Consider the following 21,064-nt stretch of genomic DNA (forward strand, 5'->3'; position numbering starts at 1 on the left):
TCCAAAGATCATCAAATTTCATGGAAATGCGAAACACTACTTTGCTGACATTGAAATTTTGTATTGAGGATGACAGAGGTGTATTGTTTCTTGACAGCTGCTGTATCATTAGAGCTGACGAGGCTGTGACAGTGACTGTGTACTTGGCACAAATGGTCTTTGCTCAGTTCTGTTTCTCGTGACCACCTTAGAAGACCTCTCATTATAAGATCATGCCTGCTGCAGATTTCTGGGCAGATGAACAACAGAAAACAGCTGAACTCAACTAATGCATGAAAAAAATAGCACAAAATACTGTTCATAATTTTTATTTATTCTAATTCTTACGGATGCTGAGTAAATGGACAGATACATAGATACCAGCAAAGCAAGGTGCTCCAAAGCCAGAACTATCAAGCTGTGTTTAAAAGTAGTGTACCCCAAAATCTGTACAAAAAATAAAATTCTGATACTATACAACAGTGAGCAATGAACTGGATTCAAAATGAGTACTATACACTTATAGTTCTAAATCCAAGGGCTCCAGCTATGATCAGAGGGGTTTGAACATAAACAGTAACATTCCCCTTAGTCCTTAGTGTAGCATCTTTGAAGTTTTAAGCATTAGGGTATTAAAATGGTTTTGGGAATCTGTTGTTACTGATGAATTTGACCACATTCATGCATTAAATAAGTGAAATCATTTAAACGTTTTGAAAAGGCCGTTATTTGTTGCTAATGGGAAAGGGCACAAAAGATTTTATGTAAATTGGATAAATATTTTAGATTAATAGATTTACTATAAGCAAAAAAGAAATCTTAAGTAGGCAGACTTTTTTTAAAGGATAAACAATGATAATCTACTATGAAATATACTATAAAGAATATGTACAGGGCAAAATAAGGCTTTGCGTGCTACACTAGCCTCTACCTGTGTCAAGTGTCATAAATATAGCACTAACTGGCAATACTCCAGTTGTTGAGGGTGTATTGGGCTGATACATGGGAACCTTGTAAGAAAGAGGGAGATTTGTGCATGAAGGAAGAGATTCTCAAAGTATACTGCTGCAGAGCAGAATTCAGTATTTTCACTTTATCACAGAAAATTACTTTGCATAAAGAGGTAAGACAAGTAGCAAGAACCATTACAGAATCATTTCTGCAGTAAAGCATTTATTTTGAGGTTTTGTGTTTCTCATCCAGCTAGTGACATAACTACTAGCTTGAACCTGGTGTCAGTGCACAGGCTGATTTTATGTAAGTGGATAACAAACCCGCAGTGAAGTTTGAGCACAGGATGTCCTTTCAACCTGCTGAGCATCTATCATATTGGTGAACAAAAATCAGACAACCACCTGAAGAGCAGAGTTATTCTACCGTGAATTAAATGAAGTGATAAGTTTGCTGTTGGTGGAATTTTCAATGCCGAACAATTGGTTGCTGGCACTTTACATGTAGGTATCAAGTGTAACTACTTTGGCAGTTTCATATGATATTTCTACCCAAACTCTCCATGGATTGGGATAGGGGTATGGGTGGATCAAAAGCCCACATGGCCAGCTTCGCCTTCATAGCCATAATACCGTGCCAGCTTAGCGTTCATAGCCTATTGAAGATCATGTGTCATCCTACCACTCAAGACCAGGTCACAATATCCACTGGACTAGTGTCTAGAATGACTTTCCATCAAACAGCAAACAAAGGTATACAGTAAAATCTGAGAGTGAAGTTGCACTGATTTTATACACGTGTGCTTAATTTGGCAAAAAAGATTAGGCCTTTTTTTCCTTCTTATCACATGGCCATTCATTGTTCTGGCATCGCAGATCCTGAAGGCGGCGTCTGAACCGCTGGCGGCGCTGTTGAAGGGGGTGCTGGAACGTGGAGCAGGGGTGGGTCGGGCAGGGACTGAGAGGGGTGGCTTGTGTAGAAGTCTGTGGTGGTGGTAGCAGCTGGAACAGCCGGGCGGTACCAGGAGAGACAGGAAGCCACGGTCTCACGGCAGGCGGGTCGCGCAGACTTGGCACGAGTCAGGCGGTGGGCGGCGCTCAGGGCCAGGGCGGGGCTGGCTATGGCCTGCAATTCTTCATGGTTGGGTGCCGCCGTTCCGTGGGTGTACCGATACGTAGTGGTGGGCGGGCCTTCAAATGAAGTTTTGGGCCGCCGCACCAACAGCTGTTTGACACCGTTGTTTGTAAAGTCAAGTTTGTATGTGGACACCAATGGGCGACTGCTTTCGATCTCCTTTTGTATGGGTATCCAAGTGTAGAAGTCGGGTTTGAAGGAGTAGGCCTTCCCTGGACTTCGTTTTCTACCCAAACCCTGCAACAGCAACAAAATAAAATTAGTAAAAAAATTACTAAAGTGGTAGCCGAACGATGTATAAAGTTAAAAACTAAGTAGGTAAGTAAACAATACATTTGATGCCCAGGTAACTCTAATTCTCTCACTCCTATTTCTGCACCTTAATGAGCCCATACGAGACCAATTTCTTTTTCGAAATCAATGGATCTACCTCATTACAAGATTCGATTTAATTTATCATAAGATTTAAAGATGACTGGATTTACTTCATTACATGATGCTAAAAATTACAGGATTCACTCCATCGCAAAACACTGAATGACTGGATTCATTTTATTACAAGGTACCATGATAACTGGATTTACTTTATTATAAGATACCAAGATGACTGGATCCATTTCACAGCAGGGAACCAAAAAGCATACTTTAATGACTGGATTTACTTTATTAGAAGATATTAAGTCCCCAAATCTTATGCACAGACGCCTTCCCTTCACTTCATTTAAACAAATAAATGCACAAAAAAGATAAAATTTATGGCATCTTATCGCTACATGGATGCGCCTGTCATTAACGTCAGCCAGAACCGGAAAGTTTGTGGTATTTATCGTATCCAAAATTTCTTCACAAATTTCACTTCTTGCTGCACAGAGGCAAAAATGAGATGTTTGAAGGATTATATCTTGCAAATGTGTTGGATGTATCTGCTGATTTTATTTTTAAGTAAGTTTTTTGTTTTTTTTGTTTGCTTGTTTGTTTGTGATGAATTTTGCCCAGTCAGTTGAATGGGTCGATAACCTTTAAGAGAAAGTAATTCCAATTTCAATGATAAGCACGTTTTTGAAATCTGTGCACATGAAATAACTACAGCTCAAACCTGCTCACCTGTTCAAAGTAGAGTGCGTCTGAGAGGAATGATTGACGATTGTCATGGTGTGAAAATAGATGTCTGGCTGATGGTTGCTGAAATAAACATAAATAGCAAAGTCTGTAATTGGAGTTTCGTTGATAATAATATTCACCGATTTTCGAGTGTTCAATCTCGAAAAACTGCTGTAGTCCAAGGAATCATAATACTACAAAAATACTGTTACGGTCATATCAAAGAACTGCCTGGTCCCCAGAGAGGATGTGAGGGACTAGCGTAATTTAAGCATTGAAGAACTGCATAAAGAACTGTTCACTAAATCGCCCAAGCTGCATATATAGGTTCTTTACCCGTGTGGGCTTGCTTAGAACTTTCGTTTTATGTGACCTAGCCAGAGAGCTACCTACAAGTGCTTTGGAAAGTGGGTTGACGTGTCGCCTCTGCTTTGATGCGACAACATTGTGGTTATCAGCAGTCCAGGTTGCAATTTTTTTTTTTTTTTTGGGGGGGAGGAGGGGCAAAGGACGTTACAGAAGGAACGAAGCTCGGACCCGTCCGGTACTTCCAGACGGATTTATAGCTTAGTATCTGTCACACTTCCGAAGGAGACCTGACTCGACTCTATATATATATACACACACAATCTTTCAGTGTTCGCAGATGAAAGGATTGGAAGAAGCGTTTTCAAAAGTTGTTTACGTGTAGATGCTATTAATCAGATTATTTGATTGGACTATTGTTTAGGTTGGAACCAAGGGTGTTTACAATTGACATCCAGAAACTATTCCAACAGCACAGTTTGTTGGACAGAGACTGTATTCTGCTCACACGGTGTTAAAGTAACCTGCGCTATTATCCGAACAAGGGAGGAGAGAGACAGAAAACGTTCACATTTGTGACCACCGCAAACATAGATAAAATGTTTATAAACGTTTTAAAAGGAAATGTACTCAAACAAGAGAGAAAGAATAGTATTTTGTTTGAAAAAGAACGCTCTAACAATTATCTTCTTCTGTATGCGGGGTTGTTTGTTTTTTCAAAGGCTATCGCAATGGTCCTTAATGTTCTCTTTCTGATTTTTTTTTTTTACCTCTGCTCAAGGGACACAGCTGTGTCAATGCAGAGTCACAATAAAAGTGTCGGAACAAAATTTAATTGTTAGGGGCCTGAGGTGACGGCCTGTCTCCATTATTAACCGTGGCTGTCCCAGTAAATCTAGCACCGACATAGTTATATCCATGTCGTCTAAGCAGCAGCGTTTTATCGGTTGTCGTTAAGCTGTCGTGACGGACATTATTGCATGTTGAATAAAATGTGAATAACATTCGGTTGATGTTTTGACGTGCTGACTGACCAGGTATAGTGTTTAAGAGAAGATACAGACATTCTCATCACCCACTATTCGATCTCAGAATTTTAAAAAAGCATATATTTTTTTTTAAATTTTTGCTTTCACCACATGAAAAGTGGTCTTTAAAGTTCATATGAATATCCATTGCCTCGGAGGACTGATTAACGAACAGTAATTAAGGTTTTTTTAAAAAAAAAGGTTGATGGCTCCATAGCCTAGTGGTCGTATAACCAATGCAGTGCAAGTGGTTTACCGTGCCCAGGCGTCCAGCCCCCTCCTTCCACTGCCTTTACCTCCCTGACAAATCCTCTACATGTGGCATCTGTTTACAGGCTGCCTTGCCGTGATGTAGCCTTAATTTCTGGCTTGGTGTAAAACATCAATTCCCACCCCCTCCCTCAGGTCTGCTGGGTAGACCGAGCTGTTCAGTCATACACCTCAAAGTCAAGCCCATTATCCATCAGGCTATGACTTGGAGGAAACCTTGTTAAATATAGGTGACAAATATAAATATATGCATAAACAGAAAAGCCAGAAGGCAGACATGCAAACAGAGGTAAATTTACCCTTGATCTCACGAAAAACTTGTTTGGTGGCTGCGGTTTTGCTAGCTGCCTGTATTCACACACAAAGTCATTCCTAGATTTGCTGCGGAAATGCCCATAATATCCAGAAGGAAACTGCAACAATAACAAAAAACTGAATATTATTCAAGATTATCAAAAATGCATTCCTGACCATTCCAACCAATTTGTGTTACAGCTTGTAGCGTGTCACTTCAGATAAAAATAGTATTCCAAACAAGGATATACACTTAGTTTGAGAACTATCTATAGCCATAGTGCCATCTCTCACAACAGTTTAAACAATGATGCACTTACCCTAAAAACAACCTGTAACCCTTGCTTTTTTTCTCAAAACAATGTAAAGGCAGTCTCATAGCCTAGTGACCTTACAGGCAGTTCACTGTGTCTAGGGCATGACATTTAAAGGCAAAGCCAACTCCTCTCTTTCTGCAGTTTTTACATTGAAGGATCAGTAACACATTTCTTTTGAGCATCTGCCAAGTGTGCAGGGAAAGTTTTCCGGCCACAGGCCTGAGTGGACCTCAAACTATAGTGACCTTCTGCAATGCAGTGGAGCACACTAACTACCTGGTTATTTTTATGCATGGTTAGACTGGTTGGTCTAGAATGCTAAACTTCATGGTAAAGGGTCAAGTGGCAGCAATAAATATCCAGCCAATGCTACAAAGCAATACAGGTCTACAAGAATTTATTCCCAAAGCTTCAAAGCAATTTTAAGTCTGACAATTTATCGTCAATGATAAAATGCTACAGGTCTGACAACAATTTACACCCAATGGTACAAAGCCATACAAGTCAGGTTTCACAACAATTTACACCCAACAGTAAAAAGAGACTGATATCGATATGCATTCAATGCAATGAAGTGATATGAGAGACCAATGCATATCAAATGTCAGATAATAATGTCTTGTGAATTTTACAAAGCAATGCAAGTGAGGCAATAATGTCCAGCCAATGCATGTATGAAGACATTTGACTGGCTCTGTAAATAGCCACCATTTCATTATTTACAAAATACTGTCACTTATTTTCATCAGTAATATGTTTGTAGGGTCAATATGAAAGAAATATGCATTGAAGTCAGACCAGTATCTGGCCAGAACAGTTCACCTACACAATTTAAGGCATAGAAATGCCTCAATGTGATATGAATAGTCAAGAAAGCATGAAAAAGAAATCCAACCATTAGATCCCTAAATGGGCTCTCTCTCTCTCTCTGATATAATGCTATAAGAAAAGCTTTTCTTTGCTTCATAAGATCACTTAATTGACTTCACTGACTTTGAATCAAGCTCGCATTTTACTCTAACGGCCACTTTCTTTTCATACCATACATACGTGCATGTGTGTGCTTGTGTGCATGGTGTGTAAACAGGAAACTTTGTAATAAATATGAACTTTGTGGTTTTTTTTGTGTTTTGTTGTGCATATATGTTTCTGTATATGTATAGGTGAATAATTCATTAACTAATATAATGGCTTCTGAAACAATGTAAGAAATAAAATCTAAATGTAAAAATAAAAAAAATTCAAATCTTTATTAACATTAGTACACAATTATAAAAAGATACCCATCATATCAAACTTTTATGTAAACATGAAACAAACACACACATACATTTTCACAAACAGAAAATTATTTTTGAAACAAATATGCATCTGTGGACTACATATAATATGCTGTGTGTGTGTGAGAGAGAGAGAGAGAGAATGTGTACAAGGAGCATGGATGCATATTTATATATACTGTAAATGTCATTTTACTCCTTCTTTTGTGTGTGTGCATGGTTATCTCGCGACCATCCCTCCAATACAGATGTTGGGAAAGAATCAAGTGGGAAGGTGGGCACATAGAGTATGTGATCCACAGCTGCAGTAAGGAAGGGGGAGGCAGCTTTGGGAAAAATCTGTTCAATTACGAAGTGTAACAAAAGAAGGCGTTAGCGAGCCAGCGCGTGGCGAAATATGTTGAGATTTAGATACCAATATATATTGAGTACAAAGCGTCATATCGCGGCACAAAGTTAAAAACAAACAAACAAACCAACCAACCAACCTACAAACAAATTATGAAGAATCCTACTAGTGTGTAGACGTGTCCCAGCCTGGGATACAAACCATGAGGTTATCACAGACACGCACTTTCAAAGCTGACTCGATGATTGCACTCACCCAGCTCCCAACGATCTCTCCGCTCGTCATGGTGCCCCTAGTGCGCTCTGTCTCCCTCAAGTATTTGACTCTCTCAAGGCGATCACTCACGTCAGGCGGGCCATGACTGCCAGCGCCACTTTGCTCCTAATGATGAACACAACGTTCGACCGGTGGAGACATTAACATCGTACAACGATCGAAAACCCTCGTTAGTACTCGGACAGGCCGGAAGCGTCGTCGGTCTCTAGGCAGCGACGCAAGCACCTCGGCGCCGCCTCGATGTTTACGCGACACGGATTCGCTGTGCTTCTCGGGGCTGAAACACGCATGCGCACACAATAGGGAGCTAAACGTAGTTCAGCTCAACAGGTGCTATAATTATTTGTTCTTTGTCTGCTCTTCTCTTTCTTGATGTCACACACACACACGCTCGTGCGCTCACACACACTTTCTCACTAACACACACATTCTCTCTCACTCACATACACACACACGTTCTAGTTATAACACGCTCGCAAACCTCCCCCGTTCAGTTCTCTCATCAACGAGGATACCTTTGCTCTCATGTTCACCTGATGATCAACCGCATAACTTTGAGTGGAGGTGGGGAAGCCTGACGAGAAGAGGGGGGATGGTGTACCCGGGCCAGCACGGCTGTGAAGGGGGTCCGGCCTTGGTCAGTCGAATAGTAAGCAAATTATTATATACTGGGAATATAATTTACGATATGAAATGGCCCGGAAAGGTCGTCTGCCCTGGGACCCGTGCTGGCTCTCAGCGGCCCTAGTGGTGGGTAAGAGCACGGACGTATACAGGGGTATTAGTTCGTGGTAAGGGTATCTAGAGATCTGCCATCGATCAAAGTGTGTTGGAATGTCGGTACTCGATCCACAGCGAATCCTCTTTCAAGAATGAGCCCCAGATTGAAAGGGCAGTAGGGGTCATCTCAAAACGTGCGTTGTCGGACACAGGAGATACACGTGTCACTTCTCACTTAAAAAAACCCAAAAAACTCGGCTCTCGCACTTCACAGTATACGATACCACTGCGTGACCCAAATCCTGCATCACTATAGTCACCTTCGCTCTTTGCTTTCTTACACAATTCTATCGCAATTAATCACGGCAGATGGATGATATCTGCTTTCAATCACAAGACAAGCCCCTTTCTTGACTTGAGAGCGGGTGGTGGGCGGGTGGCGTAAAACAAAGTGAACCAACGTATGTATCGTTTCACAAATTAAGCCAGAGCTTCTTTGTTTGAAAGAAGACAGGAAAAAGCCAGTGTCGATCTATAAACAAATCACAGGATGAAATTCGTGACTTATATATAGTGGCTCTGCTTCACTCAGGAAAGGGGGCAAGCAGTATATGTCATCTCCATTCATGTGTGTGTCCTATCCTGGAGTCAATAATAATAATGCAAAATTTGTAAAGCGGATACTCACCCTCCTAAGGAGCATGCTTTTCGTGCTTAAGAACAAGACAGAAAAATGTGTAGCTAATTATAATTGTGTAGCACATGTGTGGTGCTTTAATTGTCTAAGGCCCACCAACAACCTAAAGATCTCGACAACCTTTAGACACTTCTTTCGTGTTTTGGGTAAAGAACGCGTGTGTTTCGTACACCAACAACACATTAGAGTTCATAATATTAGGCGAGATAATAAAGAATAACAGAAAATCGAATAGTACCGCACACACAGTACATTAATCACAAGGTTTATATCGCGAGAGAGAAAAATTAGTGAGGAAGAAATGTTTCCCTGTTCAGTTCGTCTGATGTCAAGATAGCAGACGGTCGGCGCGACCTGCATTGTGAAGCAGTGTGCACGTGTCCAGTACTCAATAACGGAGCTGTCTGTCCGTATCATGTGTGAGACTTTGCCCCGAGCAGGTCCGTGCAGCTACAGTGCCCCACGCGAACAAGAAACTTGTACACACCACAGGCAGAGTGTGGTTTGCTTCCATCGCACGATCGAGTTTTAAAAAAAAGAAGTCAAAATAAGTAAAATAGACAGTGGTGTACTTAGGTAATCGTGGGGCAGTAACGTGACCCAACAGTTGTAATTATGTGTGGGCTGAGGTTCCCCCATCTTGAATGCTCTTGCTTTCACGTTGAAGGGAGGTAACCGTAGCCCCTAGAGATTAGAGGGGCAGATAACATCTTTTTTGTAGAGTTTTTAAAAATTCCTGTTTAGTGCATTTTTTAAATCTCTCCATGACAACAGTGTATCTTAAATATATCCACACAAAGCCTGTTCATTCTATTCTTTGTGAGCTTTGATGTTTTTCATAAGAACTTTTCGCACTTATAAGTACTGGTTACTTTTTGTGCGAGGGTTGGTGTGCTATGTTAGTTGTGGACGTGTTGGTATATGTGTGTGTGTTGGGAGATAGGATGAGGGGGGTGGAGCTGTGTTAGTGATCACCTGACTGTACAACCAAGGAAAATGTCTTTTATCTTTCAGTCTATCCAGCTGTTCCATGGTTTAAACGCGCTCACCGTTACACGCAAGGGGACGTCTATTTTTAAACACGTGCAACAACCCAGTCGGTTCTTGTGCTGTTGTTGACAAAGAAGTGAGTGTCCGGGTTTGTTTCATCTCGTGAAATGACCAGGCAAGGCCCCACTACAGCATAAGCAGCCAGCGGGTTGACGAGAATGGCTGACGAGAGGTCGCCTCTAACAAGGTTGGTCCTACTTGCTCTTTGTCTGTCGCTCGTCTCTAACACAATCTGCTCCATTTCGCTGAATACAGTTGTTATGAGTCGACACTCAAGGACGCTGTGAATGCACATAATATATCACAGAATGCCTGTATAACTATAGCCTTATAAAGCTAAGGTGAGTTGTGAATGTACACAACAGAAAAGGTCAGCATAAACTATACCCTTATAAATGAATATGATATGTGTGTGTGTTGACCATCTCCTACAACAGTAGGGGCTTTTTTCTAGTATTTCTTGCCACGAAGCAAATATTAACCAAGAAAAGGCTCACCAAGTCTCCAAAAAAAATCGGTGTGTATCGGTGCATGCGCCTCGATCTTTCCCACCTTTTCAAGCAACACGTCAAGGAATTATTTAGGGCGACTACGCCCCCGTGCGTGTGAGAGTTACTAAAAAACCCATAGTATATATAATTTTACCTCTCCCCCTCTTTCTTCCCTTCACCCAACTTCCCCTGCAAACTCCTCCCACCCTGCTGTCTCGTTTTCCGGTTTCGTTCCTTCACGGACGTATACAATTATAGGTTCTTGGTTGCTTGTTGTTATTGCGACCTTTGACTCCTTGAATGTCGTTGCATTATCATCTTGAAAGTAAGGTTTGTGGTTTGGTGCTGGCTTCGTTGGTATTAAATTTACTGCACCTAACGTGTGGTCATGCTCTCTAGATATATGTGTGCCTGTGTTTTGCACTAAACATTTACAACATACCACAACAGCTGTGTGATCGTAACAGGAACAGGATTAAATAATAATAGATCCTGTGTGAGACTCTATCAGCGTGTGTGGTGTAACTGTTGGCAGAAACAGTTTGCTTTAGCCCTTGTCCTAACTTACAAATATCTAGATCGTTATATACATTAACCCTCTTTCGTAGTGATACAGTACACCCTCAGTTGCAGCCAACAAACAGCTGTAACCAGGATAAACTAATTAAGAATAGAGAGTAGAACGAATGATAGAATAAACATACCTTTGACCCGGAAGTTTAGTGCAAATCTGGATTTCAGAAGGATTGGGTGCTAGGATCGTTCGTTGGATAACTTTTAAGCAATATCTTTTCAAAAACTATTTTTGTTGGAAACCCGTATATTTCAAAAATGTAAAAGGACATAGTGGCTAAGATGATACAGATTTTTTATTATTAAATTCGTGAAAACATTGTATGTAATCAAAAATTATTTTGGTAGGTCACAGAGAGACAGTTACAATAATAATCTTGCTGCTTATTTAGATGTAAAGCAAATTGTGCAATGATGCTCAACAACGTTATTTCGCAATTTATAAGATTAATAATTGAGATATATCTAAAGGCATATACAAAGCAGTTTTTCTGCTCTGTACACATATTTCTTCGTTCTAATAACTTTTATATTTATTTAGTTAATATATCCTTTTTTTTTAAATGAATGAATAGGGATGTTACACTCTGATTCTATTTGTGGTTAGTAAGCCTTTTGAATTGTTAAGCGAGAAACATTTATAAGCAAAAATACAAAATACAATACCGTTAAATGTGTGTTGTGTGTGTGTGTTTTAAAGAGACCACAAAAATAATTCTGTGAACTGATTTCAGGAAATCACCGTAATAGCAAACAGTCCACGGTATTACTTATTTCCTTCGTGATTCTCACCTTTTCACCTTTTTTATGAAATGCTCACGAGAGTCAAAAGAACACAAACAATTTAATCTTTGGTGAGGTACTGAACATTTTTTAGGTCACATTTTTTTCGTGGGATATTTTTTGTTTCAAGCTGCACAAGTTCGAATGCAAGAGGAAAGGCTACTAACTCGGCCAGTCTGAGATTGTTCTCATGATGCTTTCTCCAGTGCGCGTGCGTGCGAGATTCTCCAAAATGACAATCAGCAGACGAAATTTTCGTACAAACTGTTTGCATTATGTCAGCTTGTTTACTTGGAAGTATAAGAAATTTTAATAATAATAAAAAAAATTACAACAGATACTCTACTTTCTAAAGCATGCGGTATTTTAGGTACTTTCAAAGTCCAGTGACACACCGTGGGTTTCGCAACGACTGTCAGCCCGCTGAGTGCAGCAACTTTCATCATTGCCGAGCCTAGGGTGTCGCAATCTGACGTCGAGATAAACGCCAGGGACACGTACGACAGGTCGGGTATCTGTCACTGCATGGGAGTTGCGAACTAATGTACGCTTTGGGAAGTCCCGACTAAAAATTTTGGGTCAGAGGTCAGAGGTCAAACTTACAAGATGTTTTGGATATTTTTAAAATATCCGTCCCAGCCACCACCACGTTTCTCTTGTCGTGTATAGTTCTTAAAAGTTTGGACAACACAGTTCTTATCGCCAGTTTTTGCTCTCGTCAAAAGCTATAGCCTTATAATCCCCATCTAAACTGCCTCGACTTCATGCAGATACAAACACATAACGCTTCTGGTGAAAACCGTAGCCCCATCATCGCATGGACACTGTGAATGTGCTCTTGCGTAGTCAGATGACCTCCAGAGCTGAAGTCAAGGCCGGTAGGCGTGAATGGCGGTATGCAGGTCAGAAATGCTGATATAAAAGACTCTCGCAGCTCTCTCATGTCGCTTTTTGTGTGAGTGGATCTCACACATCCAGTCGGTGTCGACGTCGAGGACACAGATAAACACCCGACTGACTGGACCATCATGTCCTACCCCGCGCAGTAAGTGTCTCGAATGCGCATTATTCTCATGAATCTTTGTCTTTTTGGCCGAACGATAGGTATCAAAGGTTGTTTGTTGTTTGGTTGGGTTTTTTTTTTTTTTTTTTTCCTTTTTAGTTGGGGGAATATCAACTCCCTGGGTCCTACCCCACCCTTAATGTCGGTGTCGTGCGGACGTATACTAGTTAGAGAGAGAGAGATGTATGGTGTTTCTATAGTGGTGACTAGAATTAGGGAGATGAGTGGGTTCATGTTAGTAATGCTGTTGTCAGCTTAGCCGGACTCCGTCATCATATTTTGTCATTTTACTGACAGTTCACTCAGTTTGAAATGACTGTGTGGGTGACATCTGCTAGCAAACAGGACATTGTAGCTGGCTAGTCACTCTTGCTTGTTCAAGCCGATGCGTGTTCTGGCAGGTATTGTCTATAACTAGGCTGAATAAGGTGTCATCAGTATGTAGGTGTGCAAGCTGATATGATCATTATATCTATATCAGTATGAAAAGATGTGAGCTATTAGCGTCAGTGTCTAGGTTGAACAAGGTATGCTAGGGATGCAAAAAGCGTGGAATCATATATGATCGATATCGATATAAAGGAGAATAATTCAGTGAGTACATGGTCAGTACCTCTACAAATCATAACAGTGAGTAGGTACAGTCAGTATCTCTATAAAACTGCAGATAAAGTCAGCATGGCTAAAGATTTGATTTAGTTCCACAAGTATATTTAAATGTTCAAAGTTCATGAACATACTGACAGGTATATTTACGGCCACAAACATGATTATGAAAAATATGTTCAACGCTGAATTTTAGCAAGACTGTTTTGCAGGCATACTTGAACATTTAAACTTGACACTGTCACCAACATGGGGATGGGTAAAATGAGCTTATTATACACTCCTGGCCACTCAGCGAGCAAGGTACAGCTCAACTGTATCAAAAATAATGCCGTTGAACACTATCTATTTACAGGCAGGGTTATTACCCACAGCAAGGAGCACCACCTCAGGGTCAGTATCAGGCTACCGGAGCCACACCATACCCTCCCTCAGGTCCTATCCACAAGCTGGAGGCGCCTACCCACCTGCTGGTGCAGCTCCTTATCCCCAGGGTCAGCATGGCGCCGGATATCCTCCTGGTGAGTGCAGTGAAGCAGAGTTCACACTAGAATGGTAAAAGGTAAACCTTAGGGTCGGAGGGCGCTGGGAGTGAGGGTAATCTTGGGGAAATTCGCTGCATTACACGAGCATCGTAGCGGTTATTGTGTGCATCGTCTGATTTGGAATTACCACGGCTTAAAATCGAGGTGTTGTACAGGCAGCCCTCGTTATACCGATAATCGTGTCGTTGCAGCAGGAGCAGCTCCACCAGCGGGAGCAGCGCCCTCGTACCAGGGCGAGATGCCCCATGAGGACGTGAAGGATGACCCCAACCTGCAGGCTCCGACCCCTCCGCCCCCGGTGTGGAGCAGATGGGCGTGGTGGCTGGCTATGAGAGGATCGGCTTCAGTGCAAGTGAGAGCGGATAGTAAATACATGTATCTTTATATGGTGGGCAGTAGACACGTTTATATGATGGGCATTAGAGATCTTTATATGGTGGGCAGTAGACACGTTTATATGATGGGCGGTAGACATTTATATGGCGGCTGGAGGTAATGAACTTGTTTGCTTGTAGAATGGCTGGAGGTGACCATTACCTGCTTATAATTTTCAGTATCTTTGGCCCCACCATCTTACGAAGAATTAATGCAGGGGCCGCCACCAGAGAGGTCAGGATTTACAAGGTTAGTTCCCTTTGAACCTTTGGCTATCAGCGCGCAGTTTTATTTGAATTGCTCGCTTGCTTGTTTGTTTTGTGGGCTTTTTGGTTGGTCGTTTGTTTTTTTCTTTTCCAGTATTTCAGAAATAGCATTATAACTTTGCGTTACGATCAATGATTGTCATCATGCACTCATTCACTTATACGCTTTCTTTGACCCTGCAGTTCTCCGACCATTACCGAGGAGGATGCACGTGCAGCTCTTCATCAGTTCGTGGCTGAAAACTGTTGCTATGGCTCCAAAGCCGCCAAAGAGATGGTGTTTCGGGAACTCAAGTCATCTTCAGCCTTCCACGTAAGTGTCGTGGCCTGCTGCCAGGTTGTTCTTCATGAACAATTAGTCACGGACACTCATCGTGTCCCTCACAAGAGGAAGATTTCTCACCTCTCTGTTTGCTCTCAGAGACACATCTCTGACAGGTCACGTGTTTTCTCCCTCTTATGTTGCAGTACACGCTGGAGACTTTCGCCGAGTCAAGATCAACATGCTGGGCCTACGAGCCATACAAAGGTGGGTATTGGTTGGCAGACACTGAGCACATCGTAGACTTACTCCCAAAATATCCGTAACAAAAATTTAGGTTTTCCTGGGAAGAGGGATCTGAGTGAAGGAGGGAGAGAAACGATACGATATGTGCCTGATCGAACCTCTGTCGAAGACCTCTGTATTACCCTACCCCATCGTCAACCCTAACAACCTCGCGTGGTCACAGACTCGCGGAAATATTTTTTGTTCAGTGTCATCCCCAAAATTGGAATTAGTCTTAGCTGTACCCCGCTATCCTCCGATCCCCCGCCCCATGAAAACCTGCCTTGTTGTCCATTGTATCACCCTTTCTGAAGAGTGTCTGTGCATGTTCACACATGTTTGTATGTATCTCCACAGGACAGGCAATAGACGGTCCGGAAAGAGGCCCTGCTCCTGGTCCCTGGGATGTACAGGCTACGGCCCCAGCGCTGTTCAGCACACAACGTGTCGACGTGGAAGTTCCGCATACAGCGTCTGTGAAGGTAGGGAACACCAAGCCGCCCATTGACATCACAGACATGTCCTTCCATCCACCCGTGATGTACACTGTTTGTGTACACTTTTAGATGCCTTTCGGTTACAATATTATTCAGACTGTGTTTGTCAAATACTGAAGCAGCCAAAGCAGTCATTGGTTTACTCCAGTATTTCTCTGTCGGCTACAGATAACATTTATAACATAGGTATATGTGAAAGGGGTCTGGTATACATATGCTGGACAAGCTTATTGCTGTCTCCTTGTCTGTCCACAGCCGTGTCACAACTGCTTCGCGCGTGGCTACACTCGATGCTACCGCTGTCATGGAAGGGGACGGGTGAGTGGCGGGTATGGTTGTGTGAGAGTGTGTGTGCGCGCGGACGCGTCTGTGCGTGCTTTGACCATCTCGCACCTGAATGACAACTCGTAAACTTCGTAGAAGCAAGTAGGGCACCTTTTTTCTTCTATATTTTTTAAGGCTAAACTAACTATACTATACACAACTTTTAAGAACTTCGTGTACGTTAGTTAGAGAAGATCAAGAATACGCCGTGTCTTGCAGCTGTTCTGTCACCAATGTCACGGCAAGGGGCACCAGACGGTGTACGAAAACGGCGAGCACATACATCGACGATGCATCTGGTGTGACGGCGACGGCCGCAGAAGGCACGTGACTACCCCCTTTCTCCCTTTCTCTCCCTCCCTCCTATTCTTTATTCCGAGGTAACAGCAATAGGGAGACCTAGTAGGCAAATAATACCTATCCACTGAAAAAAAAATAATAATAATAACAACAACACCACCACCACCACCACCACATCACCCTGACATAATAGGGAAATAAGACCTTTCCACGCACATGCACGCACAATTAACCCCTCCCTTCTCCACATTATTCAGTTCATCGCCGTCCAGTTCAAACGCAAGGTCCGTAATGCACGTATTTACAAAAATACTGGACTGTGTGCATCCATGGTGTTTTATTTCTTGTTACTCCTCGAGGAGCATAGGGGCGTGCGTCCAAGGTGTACCTGTAAGAGATTCCCCATGTTTAACCTATTTAGAGATTGTGTAATCAAAGTCAAACGTACAAAGAATCCCCTTCCGCCTCTCTCGATAAATTGAGAGATCTTATAAGCAAAGTATGTTAATGATCCCCTTCCCTTCCCAAACAGGTCTGGTGTATTTAGAGTTGTTACTCCTGCTTCAGTTGAAGACATTTAGCTTTGTTATACTAACCATACCATATTTGTTGCAGGTGCTACACCTGTAATGGCTTTGGACAGGTCGAGTGCACAGTCTGTCGTACCCACGGCAACCTGAAGTGCTACATCAAGCTTACGATTCAATGGTGAGCGAGCTGTTAATTTCCCAGGATCACTTTAAAGGTTAACATCAGTTCGTTGTATAAGCGGAAGTCTTCCTCAGCATAAACTTTCTTCAGCTGGCTACGGAGGGACGAGGGAAGGGTGCAGCATCTTGAATCTGAAATTGGCTGTGTGTTCTACTAGGGCTGGAGTACTTTTGCCTCTACTATAGGCACCTTTCGCGGCAGAAACTAAATCATCACCATGGCTGTTTAAGAAGGAAATTTTAACAGTACTGGTAATAAAGAATATTAGATAAATCAACCTTTAAACACAGTTGCCTAAATCATTTCCTCATACATTGCACAGCTTGAGGAAATTAATGGAAAACAATATATTCCTGTGTTGGTGGACAAAACCAGCAAATGTATTGCCCAGTTCTGTTATATCACGAAAAGATCGACTGAAAGGGAAGAAAATAAGAAAGAAGTAGTTTGCCAAAGGGGTACAAGGAGTTAGCTATCGATACTATGTACACAGACATGCCCAATCAACCTCCATCACTTCATCAGGCGTCAGATATAATAATGTAATAAACAGGTGGTGGGGAGCTGGGTGGTCGCAGTGCAACGAACTCAGTGAGAACAAAAATGTGTGCATGCGTGTATATATTTGTGTGTTTTAGGACTAATCATACAAAGGACCATGTGGTAGAGAGAACGGCCCTGCCTGATCAGCTTATACGTGAGGTTTCCGGACAGGTGGCATTCGAAGAACAGCAACCCCGGGTATGTATGCTACCCCTCGCTTTACAGACACACCGCCTTACCTCTCTTTTTTCAATGAAGGCATGTGGTGTTTTGAAAATACATTCTTATTCGACCCTATCTCTTGTTTCTCTTGCTTCAACAGGTTTGGCCAATCAACCACTTTCCCGACCAGGAAATCAACATGGCGTCCAAATCTCTTGTACAAGAGCACCGTCAGGCATTTCCCACTGAACGCATCTTAATGCAGGTTCGTCGGTTTCAAGGATGCCATAGATTAAATAAAAAGACTTAGCTTCAGACAATGCTAGACGAAACAAATAACTTTGCTATCCATTAGTTTGTAGAGAGACACTTTATTTTGCAATGCTTTAAATGTATACATTTAATTATAGTTATTAAGAAACAGAAGGACAAGGAATAGAAAAAGATGGAAGAGGGATGATGAAAATGGAAACACAATGATTGATATTTGGTCTGCGATTGAAGATTGCCCGGTCATTGAAGATTGATATATGATTTATGATTTTATTCATGACAATAATTTTCTCTTGCGGACGGTGGTCTGCGCGATGAGAAAGAAGAAAGGCATATGAGAAGATGAGAAAGAAAAAAAGAAACAGGGCCACAATTAGTCTTTCAAACTCACTTTCTCCATAAGCCTAATCTGGTTCTTTAAAAAATTCCAGAAATTCATTAAAATATTTCTATAAACATGTTATATAACTATTAGATAACAACATAAAATTAAGAGTAACCGAACTCGAGAGTTACCGGCCTTCTTCTTCTGCCTTTCCTTCTCTTTCTCTTTCGCAATCTACCCATCAACTAGTTATTTGTACTTTATGTGGTGGCAAATCGGTCGTGTGACATTTCTAATATTCCTAAAATGTGCATGGTCCTGAAATTCCCGGCTGTCACACGTCCCGTCCCTCCCTGCCCTTTGGGCCTATATCGCACCTTCCTACGTTAGCTGTGACTTGCCCAGGTCATTATAATTTGCTTACTAAATATAAAAGCTAACTTTTTTGTTTCTAATTGAATTAACTCCTAGCAATATCTCACTGTATGTCTACTTGCATACGTATACTAATTCATTCAATAGCCCAATATATAAGTTTGGTATTAAGCTTAATTAGCATCAGACTTAACATGCATAATTTTGAGCGCCTATGGATTTTTTGTTCTCTCTCTCTTCAGAGGCACCGCGTGCGGATCGTGCCTGTGACACAGGTGATGTACACCTACAAATCCCAGCAGAATGCCTTCTTTGTCTACGGCTTCGAACACAAGGTCTACGCTCCTGACTATCCCGATCAGTGCTGTTGGGGCTGCACGCTTCTCTAGTCTAGACAACCAAACCGCGGACTGTTCTGTAGTAGCTGTACCCTGTGAGTTGGTGGGGTGTCTTCGCTCGTATATCACGAGGAGTTCTAAAGTCAAACCAAGATAATCACGATGACATTATGTCGACATTGCGCTGTTTGTGATTTTTGTTTTGGTTTTTTTTTTTTTTTTTTTTATACTTGCCGACGCTGTAAAATGGCTTTAATTAATTCAAGAGACAGAAATACAGAACAGCCCTTGATAACTATCTTCTGTGATGTGTACAGCTTGTGACATTTGACAATAACATCTAAAGTCCGCAACCTCATCACTCATTCACCAGTTGGATTTTTTTTTTTTTTGTGTGTGGTAGTTTTAAATCTGATACTAGCGTGGTCGTACTCTTCATAAGTTCGTCCTCAAAATGTTAAATTTATTAAACTAGTCGTCATGTTTTACTATGCATTTCTTCTTCGTGGAAGCCGCTTTGAATCTGTTGCCAGAATTCAAAACGAATACAATATTTCCAAAACCTGCATTTGTATCAGCTTGATAATTACGTAAGTAGTGATGATAAAAACTATGTACGACTTGATTGTTGTCAACATGAATGGAAGCCACGGTGTTCTTGGCTGATGAGAGTTTTTTTGAGGAGAATAAGTAAAACGAAAATTGATAAAATACCAAACAGTGTCCGATTACTACTAATAAAAGTTTTAAAATAATCATGAAGTGTCTATACGCTCATGCGGTTGACCGAAAAGAGGGTAACACGATCCCAAAGGTCAGGGATCGACCTTAAGGATGAATTGTTAACATTTACATTTGTTGATGCGAAATTTCATGATAAAGGAGAAAGTTCATGATTATCGTTGTTTTTGTTTTCCAGTTTGGCTAATTTTGTGTTATTATGATAACTGCTTTGGAAAATAAAATTTATTTTTCTATTGTAATCTTTCTTGCGTTTTTCCCGTTTGTCCTGCTGTCTTGTTTCGTTTGCTGCGCATTCTTCATTTAAATTTGAGATTCAATAATAACACTTCACAGATCTGAAGCAGAAATAAAATTATGAGGAAATACAGATTGAAGATGTATTAGCGATTATAAAGAGTCCCACAAGATTCGAACACGTCGTGACACCTTTCTCCCACGTGTGTGTGAAAGAAAAATTGTGTGTTAAAGCACAGCGAGCAGCCTGTGGAAAGAACAAGTGTAGTGAGCATTACTAGCATTAGTGAAGCTATGTTGCTGAATGTAGCTTTAATTCTCAACTAATGCCTAAATTTTTTTGTCATTGAGAAAACAGAAGACTGCCCAAACTCGTCAACTATATAATCGGATTTTAGGTGAAGTAAGAATGTGCTGCAGAATAAGACGAAGGTTTATGAACAAAACCCGGCCGAAACTTTAGTACCAAGTGGTTGCCCACACGTTACTGGACAGGACAGGTTTTCTGTTTGCTCTCACTGATCCGTTTCATCTTTCACTTCCCACTGTATTGGTCATAACCTGTACTCACCTACTCACACCTTCTGCGTGATTTTTCCGTGTGTGCGTGCGAGTAAATCTATATAGTTCGTTTGGCCCTAACCAATTTGTTCTCATTTGTATGAGGTGAGTTCATAGACATTTCTGGTTTGCGAAATTTTGTTCCGAAGCATATTTAACTTTCATGAAATCCTTAATAAGATTTCTTTCCGGTGGTTCTAAATGAAAATCAACACGGAGCAAAATTTGGCGAAGATTTTGACCTCGCTAACATTTCTCTCTCGTCACTGCCATCGATGTCAAATTATATGACATTATGAGTGAGAGAGATGGAAAGGAGTGAAATGGGAGAAAAACGAATAAATGGACACCTGAAGCACAGGCTGCAATATTTGTACTTGATGGCGTATATAAGGATCACACGTATTTTGCTACTGTCTTGAACATATATAGTAATAAGCCCAACATTGGCAATAAAAACACAGATAGATCGAAGAGCTTCAAATTCAAGGGCCAAGAAAGTCATGCAATGCGTACTTCTATTATTATTATAGGGAACTTTAATTATAACTATAATAGTATAGTCATATCACAGCAGTATGTATTACAATATGTGTATATTACACATAAATATAGCTTGAAAAACGATCACTCCGTGGCTTTAACATGTATTTACTTCTAAAGAAAGAATGTTAAG

At 41.3% G+C, this 21,064-nt stretch overlaps 2 protein-coding genes across 2 annotated transcripts; one reads left to right on the plus strand and one right to left on the minus strand.

Moving 5' to 3' along the window:
* Nucleotides 1-269: 269 nt before the first annotated feature.
* On the minus strand, nucleotides 270-10,996 carry LOC112571805. Its single transcript, XM_025251103.1, has 5 exons — nucleotides 10,948-10,996; nucleotides 7,265-7,562; nucleotides 5,069-5,182; nucleotides 3,169-3,246; nucleotides 270-2,301 (listed from the first exon to the last, which is right to left on the minus strand). Exons 2-5 carry the CDS (start codon nucleotides 7,292-7,294, stop codon nucleotides 1,786-1,788), a joined length of 738 nt encoding a protein of 245 aa, XP_025106888.1. The 5' UTR covers nucleotides 7,295-7,562; nucleotides 10,948-10,996; the 3' UTR covers nucleotides 270-1,785.
* A 2,600-nt stretch (nucleotides 10,997-13,596) lies between these two features.
* LOC112572189 (protein SSUH2 homolog) lies at nucleotides 13,597-19,832 on the plus strand. Its single transcript, XM_025251759.1, is given in 13 exon segments — nucleotides 13,597-13,789; nucleotides 14,005-14,088; nucleotides 14,091-14,165; nucleotides 14,368-14,437; nucleotides 14,638-14,767; nucleotides 14,923-14,983; nucleotides 15,359-15,483; nucleotides 15,754-15,816; nucleotides 16,042-16,145; nucleotides 16,738-16,830; nucleotides 17,472-17,574; nucleotides 17,699-17,803; nucleotides 18,754-19,832. Coding segments are annotated over 13 exon segments (1,353 nt in total). The 3' UTR covers nucleotides 18,901-19,832.
* The last annotated feature ends 1,232 nt before the right edge of the window (nucleotides 19,833-21,064 follow it).

This window comes from Pomacea canaliculata, linkage group LG9 (genome assembly GCF_003073045.1).
Source record: "Pomacea canaliculata isolate SZHN2017 linkage group LG9, ASM307304v1, whole genome shotgun sequence".
NCBI classification, from domain to species: Eukaryota; Metazoa; Mollusca; class Gastropoda; order Architaenioglossa; family Ampullariidae; genus Pomacea; species Pomacea canaliculata.

Excerpts from the sequence above, each read along its gene's own strand:
- LOC112571805 (XM_025251103.1), bottom strand. The coding sequence starts at position 7,294 with ATGACGAGCGGAGAGATCGTTGGGAGCTGG. Across the intron at positions 5,183-7,264 it reads GAGAGATCGTTGGGAGCTGG|TTTCCTTCTGGATATTATGG; the intron begins GTGAGTGCAATC and ends TTATTGTTGCAG. Across the intron at positions 2,302-3,168 it reads ACGCACTCTACTTTGAACAG|GGTTTGGGTAGAAAACGAAG; the intron begins GTGAGCAGGTTT and ends TTGCTGTTGCAG.